At 41.4% G+C, this 18,556-nt stretch overlaps 1 protein-coding gene across 3 annotated transcripts in view; it reads right to left on the minus strand.

The window, feature by feature from the left end:
• ELF1 (E74 like ETS transcription factor 1) overlaps nucleotides 1–18,556 on the minus strand; it is a 170,554-nt gene that overhangs the window by 30,215 nt on the left and 121,783 nt on the right. For all 3 annotated transcript variants that reach the window (XM_089668801.1, XM_089668802.1, XM_089668803.1), the window contains one exon: nucleotides 18,132–18,417. In XM_089668801.1, coding sequence (XP_089524927.1) covers nucleotides 18,132–18,203 — 72 coding nt within the window. In that variant the 5' untranslated portion in view covers nucleotides 18,204–18,417. The remainder of the gene's footprint in view (nucleotides 1–18,131; nucleotides 18,418–18,556) is intronic.

The raw sequence follows: 18,556 nt of genomic DNA on the forward strand, positions 1-18,556 counted from the left end.
TATATATATATATATATATATATATATATATATATACACACGGATTGCTTCTGCTGTGAACACTGATAGTAGAAGCCGATCTGCAAGTGTTGGTGAACGGATGTCCGCTGTCACCTGCCGATCGTCAGGCAGGACACAGAACAGAGGTCTGCCTATGTAAACAAGAGGAGGGGGAGGGGGCTGAAAGATCTTGTGTCCCTGCAATACTGGGAACATGATCCTTCACTTCCCCTAGTAAAAGCACCACCTAGTGTACACCAAGCACATAGCTAGGTGCACAGTTAACTCTATGATCACCCTAGATCAGTGGTTCTTAACCTGGGTTCGATCGAACCCCAGGGGTTCGGTGAGTCAGTCTCGGGGGTTCGGCGGAGGTGACCCACACCCGACTCATATGATTTGTGATGACATGCCCAGTGGTCGGTAAGCCGCGGCTCTTGTGTGCCGGGCGCCCGCTCCCCTCCCTCCTCTCGGGCGGCAGGGACTCAAATGCAATGATTGCCCAGTCTCGCTGCCACTCACATCCTGATAGCCAGTGATTGGCTGTCAGGATGTGTGTAGGCGGGGCAGCGTGACGAACGTGAGAGGAGCTAGGCTCCTCTCACAGTCCGCCCTGAAGACCAGAACGGCGCGGGAATACAGCGAGAGGAACGCGCGGAGCAAAGGTAAGTGAATTGACACAGGGGGGACTTGGGGACTTAATATGGGGGATGAATTAATAAGGGGAATGAATTACTATATGGGGGAGGAATTACTATATGGGGAAGGAATTACTATAGGGGGGATGAATTACTATATGGGGGGATGAATTACTATGGGGGATGAATTACTATATGGGGGATGAATTACTATGAGGGATGAATTACTATGAGGGATGAATTACTATATGAGGGATGAATTACTATATGAGGGATGACTTACTATATGGGGGATGAATTACTATAGGGGATGAATTACTATATGGGGGATGAATTACTATATGGGGGATGAATTACTATATGGGGGATGAATTACTATATGGGGGATGAATTTTCATACCGTTTGTTACAACATATCTTTGCGAGCAATCCTTTTCGAGGATGCTGGACATAAAGACGAAGAAAAGGAACAGACTTTGTTGCGAAAATGACATGAGAGTGGCACTTGCCAAGGTAATGCCGCGCATTTCTGAACTGGCCTCTGAAAGACAACAGCAGAAGTCACACTGATTTGCGGTAAATATTCATTATTTTGTTTTTGTGTGAAAATCATGTTTTAATGGTTTTGTTCTTTGTTCTTAATGGTTTTGTTCATTTTGTGCACCTATGTATAAATATATACCTATGTTTTGAATTTTAAAAATCATATTTTATTTTTCCAATTAAGAAGGGTTCGGTGAATGCGCATATGAAACTGGTGGGGTTCAGTACCTCCAAAAAGGTTAAGAACCACTGCCCTAGATGTTCAACCCCTTCCCAGCTAGTGTCAATAGTAGTGTCAGTGCATATTTGTACTATTATCACTGGTTCCCACAAAGTGTCAGGTACTGTAAAAATGTCCATTGCAATAATCGCAGTCCTGCTAGAAGTCGCTGATCCCTGCCATTACTAGTATTAAAAAAAAATAAATTAAAAAAATTCCAGTATATGTCCCATAGTTTGTAGACACTATAACTTTTGAGCAAACTAATAATTATATGAATATTGGGATTTTTTTTTTAACCAAAAATACGTAGCAGAATACAGTTTGGCCTAAATTTATGGTAAAATTTTATTTAAACTTTTTTTTATTAGAAATGTTTTATAGCAGAAAATTTAAAAAAGTGTCTGTTTTTTTTAGAATTCAAAAAGTAAAAAATGCAGAGGTAATCAAATCCCACCAAAAGAAAGCTCTATTTGTGGAAACCAAATGACATAAATTTCATGGACAGCATTGCATGACCACGCAATTCTCGGTTAAAGTAACGCAGCGCCGTATTGCAAAAAATGGCCTGGTCAGGAAGGGAGTTAAATCTTCTGGAAGTCTAATTGTTATACACATACAGTAAAAGATCTGCTTGATGTGTTTATCTAAAGATCCACTGAAAAGATACCACACTGTTTTAATAGGTTAGTTTATAGGGGATATCTGCAGTCCCCCACAGGTAAAGGGGGACTACAGGGAGCTACAAAAAACAAGACAGTACACCAAACAGGTTTTCGTTTTGTCACATCATAAGAAAACAGCAACAGAGTCTATTAAGATAGTGCTATAGTAAATTATAAGCTGCTCCATCAGGTCTATTGACAAGAAGATATATAGTTATACATATCTCATATATAGTTTATGTAGATTCAATTTTGGGCCTCAATAAGTAGGCCGGTATTGCTAACATCTTGTTCTAATATTACATTTGCCGGGTGGTTCAGCTAATACAATCCCTTCAATAATTTTGTTACTTAGACACCTGGACCAAGCAAACAAATCAGGAATGGACTTACGAGAAGTAATTTGGTCATGTATGGTGTTCAGCATCCAAATAACATATACATGTAAAGTACAAACGGTGATCAACAGCCAAATAAATAAGAGCTCTTCTGCTCTTTCCACCGCAGTTGCAACACTAATATACACACAGATTTCTCACCAGAACTATACAACCCCTTATTGCTAAGCAGGTCATATAAAGTGAAAATGAAGTACTCCCAAATGGCCACCAGACACCACTCTCCTCCAGACAGAATCAGGTCTCTGCAACTACTGCGCTCCTCACACCAGTATAGGCAACCCATATAAAAAAAAAAATATTCTTCATAGAGTAGTATTAAAAAACACTTATTAAAATAAAAAATATTTGCCCTCTGGGTTAGTACATAAAGGTCGGTATCAATAAAACACAAAAAATTCCCACTTCCAGTTCCCGGCTTCACTTCAGTCTCGATGCGTTTCATCACTGGGACTTTCTGAAGAGCCAGCAAGCTGCTACAGCTTTGCTTTCTATGACCTGAATAGCAATGAGGGGTCATACAGTGCTGGTGAGGGTTATGTGTGTATATTAGTGTGGTGACTGTAGTAGAAAGAACAGAAGAGCACTTATTAATTTGGATGCTTTTCAACTTTTGGACGTAACACTTATATGTTATTTAGATGCTGAACACATTTTATGGACTTTACACTCATATGTATTATTATTGCTTTTTCACTATAATTTTGTGGATTGGGGATTAATAGTCTTTGTCATTGTGCATTTATGGAATGATGTTCTAATTTGTCTACAGAATTTTTTTTTTTTTTTCTATTACCGCTGGCAAATTTATACCATTTGTTCTTATCTGGGGGATAGAAATTTTCCAGCAGTTTGGGATTGAGGAGTGGTTAGTGCAGGTTTTATAGCATACATGGTGACCATCAGTAATTAAATTCTCATGCCTAGACTTTGACCACAACGCCCAGATACAAAGTCACATTGATCCGAGAGATTTGGTGTTCCTGGCACATATTACTTGGTCATCCCTACCATACTCTGACAACACTTATTATGACCAACAAATACTTACCCTCTCCATATGCCCTATTAAAATCTTCTCCTCCTACTCTTTTCAAGAACTATGTTCACCAGAAGCTTTCACAATCTATCAATCTCCAAAACTAATTTATATATTAAATATTATAAAGGATTTATATAGCGCCAACAGTTTGCGCAGCACTTTACAAAAAGAAGATAGACATTACAGTTACAATACAATTTGGTACAAGAGGAAACAGAGTGCCCTGCTATATAACGTAATGCAGTCTTTTTAAATTCCAATAGGAAATTCTGTACTACATTGTGTATAACCATTCATCTCAAAAGGTTATTCAGACATCTCTGTACCCCTCTATTCTTTGTATAAAATGTATCTCTCTTTTAACTACCTGTTTATAAAAATTAATAAAAGATCTGTTAAACACAAAGTAAATTGGCTGTGAGAGAAAAGAAAGGGTGTTACTGTTCACCTCCTTCTGCAAATGCCAATTACCTGGATGTTATGCTCACCCTCAGCCTAAAATGCCTTGAGTAAGAGACAGGGCAGATAGCCATATCTACATAATTGTTCCATGAAGTCCTTACAACATGACCCACAGCACCTAGGTAAATCGGAAAGCAGAAGCAGAGTATTCTGTATCCTATGGAGAAGGTCACATTGGAGCACCTGTTTTTGGTTAAAGTTACTCGAAGTATTAAAGCCAGAGGGTTACCTTGACAGTCAGGCAGCTATCATCAGATAAGGTCATCAATGGCAGCCTCCATATTTCTCAACCACTACAGCTATCCTAGTACAGTTTTCCTTAAAAAAGTGGCAGCCATAACATCATATAGAAAAAAAATCTGGATCCAAATACTTTTCATTAAACATGTGGTGCATTGTTTTTGGCAAATAATGTTCTGCTCTGTACTGGAGAAAAAAAAAACCAAATCCTTAATGTATAATTAAAAGCAATTCTTTGTTTGTTATAGAGAGGAGATGGATTAGAACACCTGTCAGGTTTTACTGCTGCTATCACTGAAAGTAAAAGTGAACGAAAATCCCAAATCTTAGGTGGTCAACAAAACAGAAACAGAGTAATAGAGGGGGAATATTCATACGGGGACTACCAGGGATTTCCTCTTACTTTTCTGTTGTGCCTATGGGACAGGAAGTTCCAATGGGGTCGAGATGGCAAACACTTGACAGGGATTATTAACCCTTTAGAAGAATGGAGGTTTAACCTTAGATTGTTGAAAGGGTTCTTTACTATTAGAGCAGTTAAAATGTGGAACTCTCCCCCCAATGAGTGTTTCAACAGCTTTTAGAGGTCTCTCAGGAAGCAGAATATGCAGGGCTATGGGAATTGTTAGAGAATAAAAATTGCACGCATGTGTAGATTGAACTAGATGGACCTGTGTCTTTTTCCACCTCAGTTCTACCTTAAAGCATAATTAAGGCACAAAAATAGGTATGATGACAGATACACACTATTCTAATCATCTCCGTTTTCCTGTCATAGCAGTTGTAAAATGTATGTAAAAATGACTGTGCAGTCCAATAGAAAACAGATTAAGACTCAGGGCTAAACAGTAAGTGAAGCCGTCAGTAAAGTAAACCTTTTACTTACATTTTAATTTACAATTAATTTTTCAGGGTTAGACGGATTAAAATTGTGGATGTGACCATTACTTTCTTTGTGTTTTAAGTGTATGTCATACACTAGTTTTCCAAAAGTATTGGGACACCCCTCCAAATCATTGGATTCAGGTGTTCCAATCACCTCCATGACCACAGGTGTATAAAATCAAGCACCTAGGCATGCAAATTGCTTCTACAAACATTAGTGAAAGAATAGGCTGCTCTCAGGAGCTCCGTGATTTCAAGTGTGGTACTGTGATAGGTTGCCACCTGTGCAATAAGTCCATCTGTGAAATGTCCTTGCTACTAAATATTCCATGGTCAACTGTTGGTATTATAACAAAGTAGAAGCAACTGGGAACAACAGCAACCCAGCCATGAAGTGGAAGGCCACTTAAAATGACAGAGCGGGTTCAGCCCATGCTGAAGCGTACAGTGCGCAGACGTCACCAACTGTCTGCAAAGTCAATAGCTAAAAACCTCCAAACTTCATGTGGCCTTCAGATTAGCACAACAGTGTGTAGAGAGCTTCATGGAATGGGTTTCCATGGCCGAGCAGCTGCATCCAAGCCTTACATCACCAAGTGCAATGCAAAGTGTCGGATGAAGTGGTGTAAAACGTGCCGCCCTGAACGCTAGTGTAGTGGCAACGTGTTCTATGGAGTGACGAATCGCGCTTCTGTGTCTGGCAATCCGATGGACGAGTCTGGGTTTGGCTGTTGCCAGGAGAACAGTACTTGCCTGACTGCATTGTGCCAAGTGTAAAGTTTGGTGGAGGGGATTATGGTGTCGGGTTGTTTTTCAGGGGTTGAGCTTGGCCCCTTTAGTTCCAGTGAAGGGAACTCTTAAGGCGTCAGCACACCAAGACATTTTGGATAATTTCATGCTTTCAACTTTGTTGGAACAGTTTGGGGATGGCCCCTTCCTGTTCCAACATGACTGTACACCAGTGCACAAAGCAAGGTCCATAAAGACATGGATGAGTCAATCTGGGGTAGAGGAACTTGACTGGCCTAAGAGTCCGAACCTCAACCCGATAGAACACCTTTGGGATGAATTAAAGCGGAGACTGTGAGCCAGGCCTTCTTGTCAGACATCAGTGCCTGAGCTCACAAATGCACTTCTGTAAGAATGGTCAAACATTCCCATAGACACTCCTAAACCTTGTGGACAGCCTTCCCAGAAGAGTTGAAGCTGTTATAGCTGCAAAGGGTGGGCCAACTCAATATTGAACCCTACATACTAAGACTGGGATGCCATTAAAGTTCATGTGCGTGTAAAAGGTAGATGTGCCAATACTTTTGGCAATACAGTGTGTGTAATATAAGCCATCAGTGCCAAAATATGTGTACCAACATTTCAACCCCCACACCAAGAAGAAAAACACCAATTAAATGCCACAAAAGGTACTGGCACAGGTTACTGAATAAAACAGAAAACAACAATACAAATCTAGAATATCTAGCTCTTAGATGAAATTAAAATCTGCAACATTCATTTCAGTTACCAGCAAGCTGAAAGTTTTCTGTAACTGGTCCAAGCAGATCTATACTCATCTCAAAATTGTACTCACACTCCCCCTTAAGTGATAATAAAGACTATAGAGTAGAATGATAAGACATCACGAGTTTCCAGAGACAGGGGGCTGTCCCCCCTTAAAAGAGTGTCCCCAGATGTATCCACGTATTTGTGTGTCCCTGCACTGTCCATTACTGTAAGTCCATCTGATCTGCCACCTGACGATCCAGCATCACAGGTTGCCAAGATGCAGGCTGTCAGGCATCCCATCTGAACCATGGAATCAGCATCATTGGCATCAATTTGCACACTGGCATCATTGGTTGCTGTGGTGTTATCAGCCATGCATGTGCGCATAGCATGCTGGTTCTGCTCATACCTGCATCTCTCGCCTGGTGCCAAGGCTGCCTGCCAAGTTTAGTTTCCTGTGTTGCCCGGTGAGAAAGACTGGACAGCAAATCAGAGTGTTATGCACACTGTATTCTGCTTACAAAAGCTGACTGTAGAGCCATGCCTGCTGCTGAAAAGATGCAACTGTAAAATGTGGAGGGCCAGGTGAACTTCAGATGAGGGAAGGGGTTTTACAGTTGCAGGATTGAGATATGTGGATGGAGGAGAGTGATACAGAGAGGTGAGATATTTGGATGGGGGGAGGGGGATTTACAGAGGTTGTATCTGTGAATGGAGAGGAGGGCGTTATGGAGGAGAGATCTGTGGATGGGGGAATACAGAGGTGATGTGGGCTAAGTGCAGATGTGAGAGCTGTGGGGGGAAGGGGGAAGCAGAGATGAGAGCTGTGAAAGCAGAAGTTAGATGTTGTAGGGGGCACAGAGATGAGCTGTGGATGAGGGGCAGCGGTAAGTTGTCTAGTGTGCAATAGATGTTTATTTGGCAAGGGTTACTTTAGAGGGGGAGGGAGTCTGCTGAATGGCATTTTTTTCTTGGAAATGAAGGATAGAGATTTACTGGGGTACAGCAAAGAATACAGAGTTAAGTGGTCAAGAGTGCGTAATGTATGGCATGGCATACAGAATGCAGCAGTCAGGATTTTGTCTTCTATGTAGCATACCACTTTACTGTCCTTTGTTACATACTAATGGCCACTCTATTGTACTCCTGAAACTGCAATCTATATGACTGTATGTAATCTTCATATTCCTGAGCCTTGCACTCTGCATGCTGTGCTGCACATGAAATACACTTGACAACTGCAATTTGTGCACTGGGCTGTATGCCGAATACTTCTGACCACTACATTCTGTAGGGGGGCTATACGTGGCATTATCCTGACCATTCTGTTTGCTGGGAGTGCAACAGTTAGATGTAGTATACCACCTTAAAAGCGTTCAGCATTCAGGAGTGTGTAAAGAATGGCACAGTTAACAGAGCACAGGGGCTGACTATCATAAAGCCTAATGTAGAGAGAACAGAGGTCAGGATTACATAGTGTGTAGTGCAGTATACACATACAAACAGAACAAGTGAATTGCAACAGTCAGGATTATGTAGCATGCAGTGTACATTATCCTGACTGTACTCTGCATGATGTGCTGTGTGGCAGATACCTTTTACTGTATCTTAAATGCTTATGGCTGCTGCATTTTGCACTGTACATTACATACCCCCAACCGCTGCACTCTGAAAGGTTGTCTACCCCGATGTACAGTGTTGTTGTCTGGAGTATATAATGTACAGAGGTTGAGATCTACCTGGACAACATGGAAAGAAATCAAAGATCCCCAAGGAGATTGTGTTTTTATTGGGAGCTTTTTTCTTTTTTTTCTCTTTTTTTTTTTTTTTTTAAGGGGACAGTGACGCACAGTGTGTCACAGTAGTGTATTCTGCCCCACTTCAAATCACTACCCCTCACAGTAGTGTCCTCTGCCCCCCCACTGTAAGGCCCTCTGCTACTCCATAGGAGTTTCCTCTGCAACCTCCTCCCCCCCACAGTAGGGTTTTCTGCAACCCCCTGCATAGCACGATCCTACACACACCTACACACACACACACACAAACAAACAGCACTGTCCTCTGCATCCCCCCAGTAGTGTCCTCTGCCTATCTATACAGTGCCTTGAAAAAGTATTCTCACCCCTTGAAATTTTTTTTGCTTTGTCTTGTTACAACCAAAAACATCAATGTATTTTATTGGGATTTTAGGTGATAGACCAACACAAAGTGGCACATAAGTGTGAAGTGGAAGGAAAGAGATAAATGGTTTTCAAAATTTGATACAAATAAATATCTGAAAAATGTGGCGTGCATTTGTATTCAGCCCCCTTTACTCCGATACCCCTAACTAAAATCTAGTGGAACCAATTGCCTTCAGAAGTCACCTAATTAGTAAATAGAGTTCACCTGTGTGTAATTTAATCTCAGGAAAATACAGTGGTTCTGTGAAGCACTTGGAGGTTTGTTAGAGAACATTAGTGAACAAACAGCATCCTGAAGGCCAAGGAACACACCAGACAGGTCAGGGATAAAATTGTTGAGAAATTTAAAGCAGGGTTAGGTTATAAAAAAATATCCCAAGCTTTGAACATCTCACGGAGCACTGTTCAATCCATCAGCCGAAATGGAAAGAGTATGGCACAACTGCAAACATACCAAGACATGGCCGTCCACCTAAAATGACAGGCCAGGCAAGGAGAGCATTAATCAGAGAAGCAGCCAAGAGACCCATGGTGACTCTGGAGGAGCTGCAGGGATCCACAGCTCAGGCATGAGAATCTATCCACATTACAACTATTAGTTGTGCACTCCACAAATCTGGCCTTTATAGAAGAGTGGCAAGAAGAAAACCATTGTTTAAAGAAAGCCATAAGAAGTCCCGTTTGCAGTTTGCGAGAAGCCATGTGGGGGACACAGCAAACATTGGGAAGAAGGTGCTCTGGTCACATGAGACCAAAATTGAACTTTCTGGCCTAAAATCAAAACATTATGTGTGGCGGAAAACTAACACTGCACATCACCCTGAACACGCCATCCCCACCGTGAAACATGGTGATGGCAGCATCATGTTGTGGAGATGCTTTTCTTCAGCAGGGAAAGAGAAGCTGGTCAGAGTTGATGGGAAGATGGATGGAGCCAAATACAGGGCAATCTTAGAAGAAAACCTGTTAGAGTCTGCAAAAGACTTGAGACTGGGGAGGAAGTTCACCTTTCAGCAGGACAACGACCCTAAACATACAGCCAGAGCTACAATGGAATGGTTTAGATCAAAGCATATTCATGTGTTAGAATGGTCCAGTCAAAGTCCAGACCTAAATCCAATTGAGAATCTGTAACAAGATTTGAAAATTGCTGTTCACAGATCCCTGTGATCCAATCGGACAGAGCTTGAGCTATTTTGCAAAGAATGGGCAAAAATTTCACTCTCTAGATGTGCAAAGCTGGTAGAGACATATCCAAAAAGACTTGCAGCTGTAATTGCAGTGAAAGGTGGTTCTACAAAGCATGGACTCCGGGGGGCTGAATACAAATGCATGCCACACTTTTCAGATATTTGTAAAACATTTTGAAAACCATTTATCGTTTTCCTTCCACTTCACAATTATATGCCTACTTGCCACTGTGTTGTCTATCACATAAAATCCCAATAAAATACATTTACTTTTTGGTGGTAACATGACAAAATGTGGAAAATTTCCAGGGGCATGTATACTTTTTCAAGGCACTGTAGTTCTTTCCTATAGAAACACAGCCATGTTCCTCCCTAAAATCGGGAGGAACATGTAACATGTTCCCAAAGGTGAACTTATCCTTTAACAAGCTGATAATTGGTTGCTAGGACTGTCTAGCAACCAATCACCCGCTGGTTAACTTGCAAAGTTAACTATAGTAGCGACCGTGCTCCCGCCCTCCATCCAGCACTATTTTGCCTCTCACTCCTCTCGAAAAGGAGGAGAACAGCGGAGGCTGAGGTGAAGCATCGGCACTGCCCTGATCATGATCTACCTGTCGGCTTCCTGCGATTGACACGTAGATCGTGGTCAACAGGTTGCTGACCCTGGTTCTATATGGTAAATTATAATCACATACTCCTGACCAACATTTGCTGGCTGATGAATAGTCCCTGACTGTTTGAATGAAGTTCTTCTTTAAGGTAAGCTCAGGCAAAGTGTTAGCTCTCTGTCTATATTCTGCATGCAGAAAAGCACATGTAAAGAAAGAGTACAAGTTATTGTGCCAAGGTTTATATGTGTCTTAAAAGTATGGCTAAAGATTTTTTTGCCTACACTTTTGTGCGTCACAGGAATACATTTACTTTTGGCCTCCAGTGACCCAGAGTCAACTGATAGCAGTCTATTGCCCTCTTTTAGCTGATGGGGCAAAGCCGCACCAGGATCAGGAAGGCTCCTGAAAATATTATCAGGATCCACCCTGATGCCTGACTGACAGCTGGCTTCACATTTCAGTGCACGGGAGAGAGCTGAAGCCAGATGTGACTGACCCCTCCTTAGCCCACCACACTGCTGTCTGCTTTGAGCAGACAGAGAACAGAGTAATCCGTGTTCATGTGACCACTCAGTTCTTGGTCTCAGAGCCAATGTGGAACAGCTGTAGCATCACACAGATGAGTATGTATGCTTGTTTTTTGCCTTAGCTCAGTGCGCTCCAAGGAGGCACCCCTACCCCAGCCTCCTAGCTGCCCTCCTTCATCCCACTGACATGGATGCCAAGGCAGTCCTTCCTGAACAGACATGACTGACACAGTAGCTTTTTTTCCTCCAAATGACACCAATGCAGTGCCATTTTTCTTTTCAGTGACACCAACAACACTATTAGCAATATTTGTGCTTTTCTTCCTTCACCACTGTTAGCCCCTATATTTTGCACCACTATAAAAACGTTATCATTTTCTGCAGTGTTCCACAATCATGTGCACTATTTCAGAGCTTGCCAAAACCATTAAATATGTTTCAGTGCTGCATTTTCTTCTCCTACCATTAAGATGTTTTTCCCATCTATACATGTATATCTTGGTGCCTTATACAGCAGAGACAACTTTTGTGGGGGAAATACAGTATTTATTGTAGAAAAATATATTATGGGCTTGTGATCTTTTGTCATGAACAACGCACAATGAAGCTCAAAATTATGGACTTATTATACACTAATGTTTTTATTATGTCTGCAATTATGACTGCTGATATACCTCCAGATAATGTTTCACAATATACAGTGCATATCAGGTGAACTGAATGATCAGATGCTTTCATGTGCAGGCAAATTTAGAAGAACCACTGGCAGAACTACCAACTGGGGGGCAGCACAGTGGCTAAATGGTTAGCACTTCCGCCTGGCAGTACCAGGGTCGCCAGTTCGGATCCCAACCATGGCACCACCTGCCTGGAGTTTGCATGTTCTTCCTGTGCCTGCGTGGGGTTCCTCTGGGTACTCTGGATTCCTCCCACACTCCAAAGATATGCTGGAAGGTTAATTGGCTCCTGTCTAAATTGACCCTAGCATCTATTTGTGAGTTAGGGACCTTAGTTTATACACCCCTTGAGGGTTAGGGACTGATGTAAATGTACAATATACATGTAAATTGACAGTGCTATACAAGTACCTGTAATAAATAAACTACGCTCATAGGAGCCTGTACAGTGGCTAAGGGGCCTGGGCCAGGTGAGCCCAGTTGTTGCCCCTAAAGGAGTAGTGGTGGGTTGAAGGAAGCTCCCCTCCTAACCTCCAGGATGCTGTAGAGCAGACACCTGATGTTGGAATGCTGAGCATTTCAACAGGACTCAAGGTGGTGGAGGTGTAGATCAATTTCACCCCTTTTGCATAGCTGCTACAGACCTCTCATCAGTGCAGGCACCTGCTATAAATTTTGCTAAAAAGACAGCCTGCAAACGTATCTTGAAACTACCTTTATTATCATAAAAAAGTGTTGATCAACTTTTTTCTTTTTTTTTTAACATATCAGCGTGCTTATCAACTTTATTTGTATTATGTAGGAATGGTCCAAGTGTCACCTAGTGAATGTTGGTTTGTCTAAAGCAGCCCATAGATTATACAACTTAGCTACCTTCCACCATGGATGGAAGGGGCAGAAAATTGCTCGATTTCCCCATCACCACAGTCAGTGTTGATGGGGGGAATCCCACCTGGAGCCTTCCTGGCCGGCAGAACTCAATGATCATTGCTCGCATGAAAAAAATCCGACAGGGTGGTTGCAGTGAAGTCAATCAATGGATTGACTATGGTACAACCAGATAGGATAAGATAAGAATAGGCTTAAAAAATATTTAAAAAATGTGAGTGCAATATGGGCATCAATTTTTAATCATTAAAATGTTTATACAGTATTACACTATTGGCGTTTGTTATCTCTTTTGCATTGCTATCCATCTATGGGTGATCGTTTGGAGATTGTCAAGTAAGGATTTCCTGAGGGGGATACATTTGTGGAGGTTGTACCCCACCTTTAAGCCTGTTTGACTCTTAAGCCATATCAGCAAAGAGTCCACTGCATCTGGCGAGTGCAGGCAGGATTGGAAGTCACGGATGGTGTGGGCACGTTGGAGAGTTTTTTTTGAGCACTATTTTCTAATCTGAGCACAAAATTTACTACTCATTTGGGATTTTTGGATTTTTTGTTTATTAATATAATTCATTTATTATTTATTTTTTGTATAAGTTTATTTTTTGTATAATTAATTTATTTATACATTTTTTTGCAATGCGGTTTGGTTATATTATGGTACAACCAGCCTTCCCATAGATGGATCAAATCTCGTCTGGTCCCTGCTGAACCGGCTGAGATTCGATCCATCTATGGCAGGCTTTAATTACTTATTAATTCACTGCACATGCATTCTTAAGGGCCATCTCTCCTTTACTAATCATATGCTTTTATGACACCTAATCTAGTCTGTCTTATAAAAGATTTAAAATATGCAGCTGTCTACTATACTAAAGCAGGCCATATGATGACAGTCACTGCCCTTTAGGCCGCTGGATGCCTAAGATGGTTTTGTTTTCGACAAAATAGTGTAAAAATTAGGTGTGCAGTGTTTTCCAGGCTGTAACAGCCAGCTACTTGCTGATGGGTGTGCCTGCTTGGCTGCATAGAATACACACATTAAATTTCTGTACAATTGAAGCCCCATCTACCGACATTCTACTTTTAGATAAAGCCTCCATAAAGGTGGCACCCTTGAGTCCTTAAAACACATTGGATAAATATACAAATTTCTTATGAAACTTTTATGGGAATAAACACTGTTGGGTTTCAACATTGCAGTGTGACGCTCCTGTATCTACTTCCTCCTATATTTTCATCTCACATCATGTAGGACGGGAAGTCACCTGCCAGTAGATAACTCTTTGGGTGAATGTTAATTAGATTATGTTAGAAAACCTGTTCTGATCAGTACTGTTCTCCCCAGATATAAGCATTGATGTAACTGCAGTCTAATTTCTACAGACGGCTAATGTTTTATTAGGAATCTATCGGAAAACACCCATGATGGTGCACACAGCAATGCTTGTGACCAATAAAATAGACATATATAGTATCTTTATAGTACAAAAAAAGAAAAAAAAATATCCCTCCTAAATTTGGTCAACTTAATTTCAATTTAGTCAAAGCACAAAAGCCTATAACAATATCCTGTTGAAGTACAAAAGGCAGCAAATGACAACAAAATGCTCTGGGAAGACACATATTGGCTATTCACTGCACAGACATGCAAGATCTGTGAATCATTCATTTGCAAAAAAAACAAGCATAAAGAAACGCCCACTCAGCAGTGAGGTTGGCTGATCACCTGAGTATTGCAAAGACGAACAAAGGCTAATAAAGTGGATGGGCCAGGGCTTTGGGTGTGTCAAGGTACAGATTACATATTGCCCCTGGTCAGCAAGCAGATCAGTCACTGCTTTATCTGTTTGCTCTAAACCAACTTTGGGAGGTGTCTGCCCCAGCTGGTGAGGTGACATTTGTTATGAACACACATCTTCATTATCATTTCAGAATACTGGCTGGACATCACAGATTACTGGCTCCTGACCCTAATAAAGGCTCAAAAATGCAATTCTGCAATCATTGTTTAAAAAAAATACAGTTTAAAATAGTACAGATCAAAAAACTGGTCTACCATTTTAAAATTGCTGCCTTCACTTTTTTTAGTCATGCGCCTATGGGTGACAAGTGTTCATTAAAAATTCATCCTGGCTCGTAATGTAGCTGGAACATTTTATATTTAATTATGCAAGAAAGAAATGATGATCAGTTAGCTGGGTTTCAACATTTATTAGCTTGGTGATGGCAGAAGAGATGATTTCTGAATGGCTACACACTGCTGCTTGGCTTTGTATTGTGCCAGCGTGTCTATGTGCTCTGCAGACATTTTAGATCATGCTTTTATTTTAGAGAAGTTGTCTATAGGCCAAGATACTCCAACACAGCCCCTCTTCCCTCTGAGATCTGTCAATCAGTGAGGTGTCTATTGCAGTCAGTAAATCTACAAGCTTACCAATTAGCACCTGTCAACTGATCACCTATGATACTTAACATACACAATAATTTGAAGTGAACATCCATGGCACACCAGGGTGTAGATACATTTTCTCTGTATTAAGAATAAAGTCCATATACACAAACTGCAGGCACGGAGTATGCATGCCATTGTGAGCTGTATACGTTCTGGCACTGTGACTCATACTAACCGCCCCCCTGTCAAGCTTTTGTTTTTCATTAAAATTCCACCCTTAAGACCCTATTCACAAATGCATTAGAAACAAGAGTTTGGTGCGCATTGCTGTTGCTCCCTAAGAGACTAGCAAAAGCAGCCTACAATGCATAATATGGGCAGCAGACAGAGCTGTTCACATTTGAAAAACATGTAGCGTTTGTATAGCTGTGTGGCACAAATGAAGGTTCATGTCGAGGCTGGGAGGAGTTGAAGCTTGTTAACTCCTTCCATTCAAGTCTATGGTATTGCACTGTAAATGTGCCTGTACTGTTTACAGCATGTTTATGGTGTGTTAGACAAGTGTTTTTCAAATATCAGCGAGGTAGGGAAACAAAAAAAAAACAATAAAAAACACTTGGAGGGTGTTTCAGGTGCATTTTTAACTCGCCTTAAACATGCGTTAAATGTATCAAAGATGCACCTTACTGCTATAGGCGCGTTAGAACTTTAAAACTTATTCTAAAGCCGGCCATACTGTATATGGATCGAATCTAGTCTGGTCCTTTCTGAACTATCCGCGATTCGATCCATGTATGAGGCTGATTGTACCCAAGTCAGATTTTTTATATAAAGTTACTGCCAGCAGCTATAGCCGATAGCAGTAATCATTCTGTTCTGCCAGCCGGGTGGAAGGAAACAAAATGCAGTCATCTATGGCTTACCTAAATATCAAGGAATATCAGCACAATGTGCTAGCACTTCACAGCAATCTGAGAGTCAAAAAAAAAATTACATCTAATTAGGGCAATTTGATTGGAGACTCTTCTGTCAGGAAGGTACAAAAAGACACCATGCCATAAAGAGATTAGAGATGTAGCAATTTTAAAGCTACATCTAGCTTCCAAGAAGTCTTGCTGTCAACCTATATTGTGGTTAAAGAATGGTACAGCCTAAATACACTGTAAGGGTTCATTTACACTTATGGTCAGGGTGCAGTAAAAACAAGCAGTTGAGTCATGTTTTTACGCCCCTTGACTGCTCCCTGCAAAGGCAGCCAGACTGGGTTGTATACATGCCAAAAATAATCTTACCTGTCATGTAAAGCAGTAACACCACTGAACACGACCCATTCAAATAAATAGGGCCATACCGCACACATATGCAATGCACACGGGTGCAGCACGGTAATGAAGCATTTACAGGGTTACTACAGAGAATCACATATTGCCTCCTCTCTGCATGTAAAATGTCTCAAAAAATGATCCAGATTCCAAAGTGTAAACATAGCCTCTGTGTGTAATTGGCAGGCAGTAATGACCTCTGCCAAGGACTCCCAAATGATGTACCTAAATGTAACTCCTACAACGGCAAGACATTGTGGCCCAGTGGGTCAAATGCTTAAGCCAGGGCTGAATTTTATTTTTTATGTATGTTTCATCTGGCAGAGTGATTAAGCTGAGGACAGAACATTACCTACAAACCATACTACTTTGGACAAAAGGTGTGAATTTAGCCCCAGAGGTTGATGAGCTTGATTACATTTTCTCAGCTAGTCACCATTTAGGATAAAGCTGCCATTCCAAACAGAATTCTAGTCTGCAGCAATCTATATTTTTATACTCCACTCCCTGTATACAGTGCCGCTTTCTTCTCTTATTTTATAATTTTGAGGACCACATCTTGGAAAAATTACCACCCCGGTCTTTTTTAATCATGCTTTGCACAGGCCTGTGAAAGTAATAAGGTGGGGTCAACACATCAGTTCTGCAATGCCCACTCAGAGATTGACATTTAGTAGATGACATGTCTACACAAACTAATGCACACAGCATCTCCTAAAAGTAAACAGTAGAGGATGGCGTGTGTTACAAGTCCCATGTTTGCAGGCGCAGTTCATATTGCACAGCATACACTAAACGGAGTTCCTCTCCATACCCATTACTGCCTTTGTAAAAGTGGAAAATGCAGCCCACATGATCAACCAATGCAAAAAAGAACATGGCAAGCCAGTTGTACGCACAGAATAAAAAAAACTGCATTCACACAGAGAGCAACACAAAAAATTAAAAGGAGAAGCACAGCCAAAGCTTTTTTGCCTGTACTTCTGTGGATCACAGGATTGCAGATCGTTCTGCACTCCTGTGACCAGTTTTCAGCCGACAGCGAACATAGTCCGCTGTCGGCTGATGTTGCTCAGCTGGTCCAGGCTGGGGAAAGATACCGACTTCAAAGTCGGGATCCACCCCAGAGTCTGGAGCAGCACTTGGCTCAGACTCTCTGAGAGCCTCAGCCAGCTGCTCCCTCCCCCTCCACTCCAATGAGCGCTGGGGGGGCTGAGCAGACAGCAGTGACTGACAGTCCTGCTGTCTTCTCAGAGTGGAGAGGAGAACTCAGTGATCAGCAGTCACATGATCGCCACTGAAGTATAAAAAGAAAAAAAAAAGCACTACTTCTCTTTTAAAGTACTTTGTTAGCTGCAGTTCCTAGCAAGGATTCAGTGTGCACAGGAGGGGATCTGCTGTAATTCTCATCTAGATGAAACTGGCTCTGCAGAAGTCATATGCACCACAAAACAGTACAGCACCTGTAAATGACAACCCCTGAAGCTCAGGGGGTGGTTTTAAGGACAATCAATTTGTCTTGTGGAATACTGGGCTCTGCAGGCAGGAAGTGTGCTACAATGCTCTTCAATAAAAATTAGACGCAAACAGCAGAGGGGGAGAACATTTTAAGCAGCAAAGTTTTTCTCCAAACACCAAAGGCAGAAGCAGATAGGATAAAACAGGTGAGGCTGAAAATTTGCTTTATGGCAGGTTATGGTCAAAAAACACAAAAAATAAAAAACCTGTATTAGTGCATTTACCTGGTTCTCGTCGTCCATGACATTGCTTGCAAATTCAAACACCAGATCATTTGGTTGTACGGCAGTGGCCATCCTAGTGCGTCCCCTTCCCACAACTCCTCATGAGAAGTATGGGTCACCTTTCTGTTGTTTTAGAAGGCAAGCAGCAATATGGACAGTGTGAGTCTTTAAAAGTGCTTCTTTCAGCTACTGTAGCTTACATAAATATTCCACTTTTCTTGACTTTTATCGGTAGATGAAGACCAATACTTTTCTTAAAGTGCTCTTTTCATTGGATTTTCGGGACCTGCAAGATGTCAAAACAAAAACAAAAAATTTAATGATGCTCGTCATTAAGACAAAGAGCTTGAACACAATACAATCTACCCCACAAGATAAAGTCACCCTCCCCATAAATGTTCACATTTTCGACAAGAGATTTGGTT

This window comes from Staurois parvus, unplaced genomic scaffold, assembly GCF_062004578.1.
Source record: "Staurois parvus isolate SC_StPar_1 unplaced genomic scaffold, SC_StPar_1.0 ptg000064l, whole genome shotgun sequence".
Lineage (NCBI taxonomy): Eukaryota > Metazoa > Chordata > Amphibia > Anura > Ranidae > Staurois > Staurois parvus.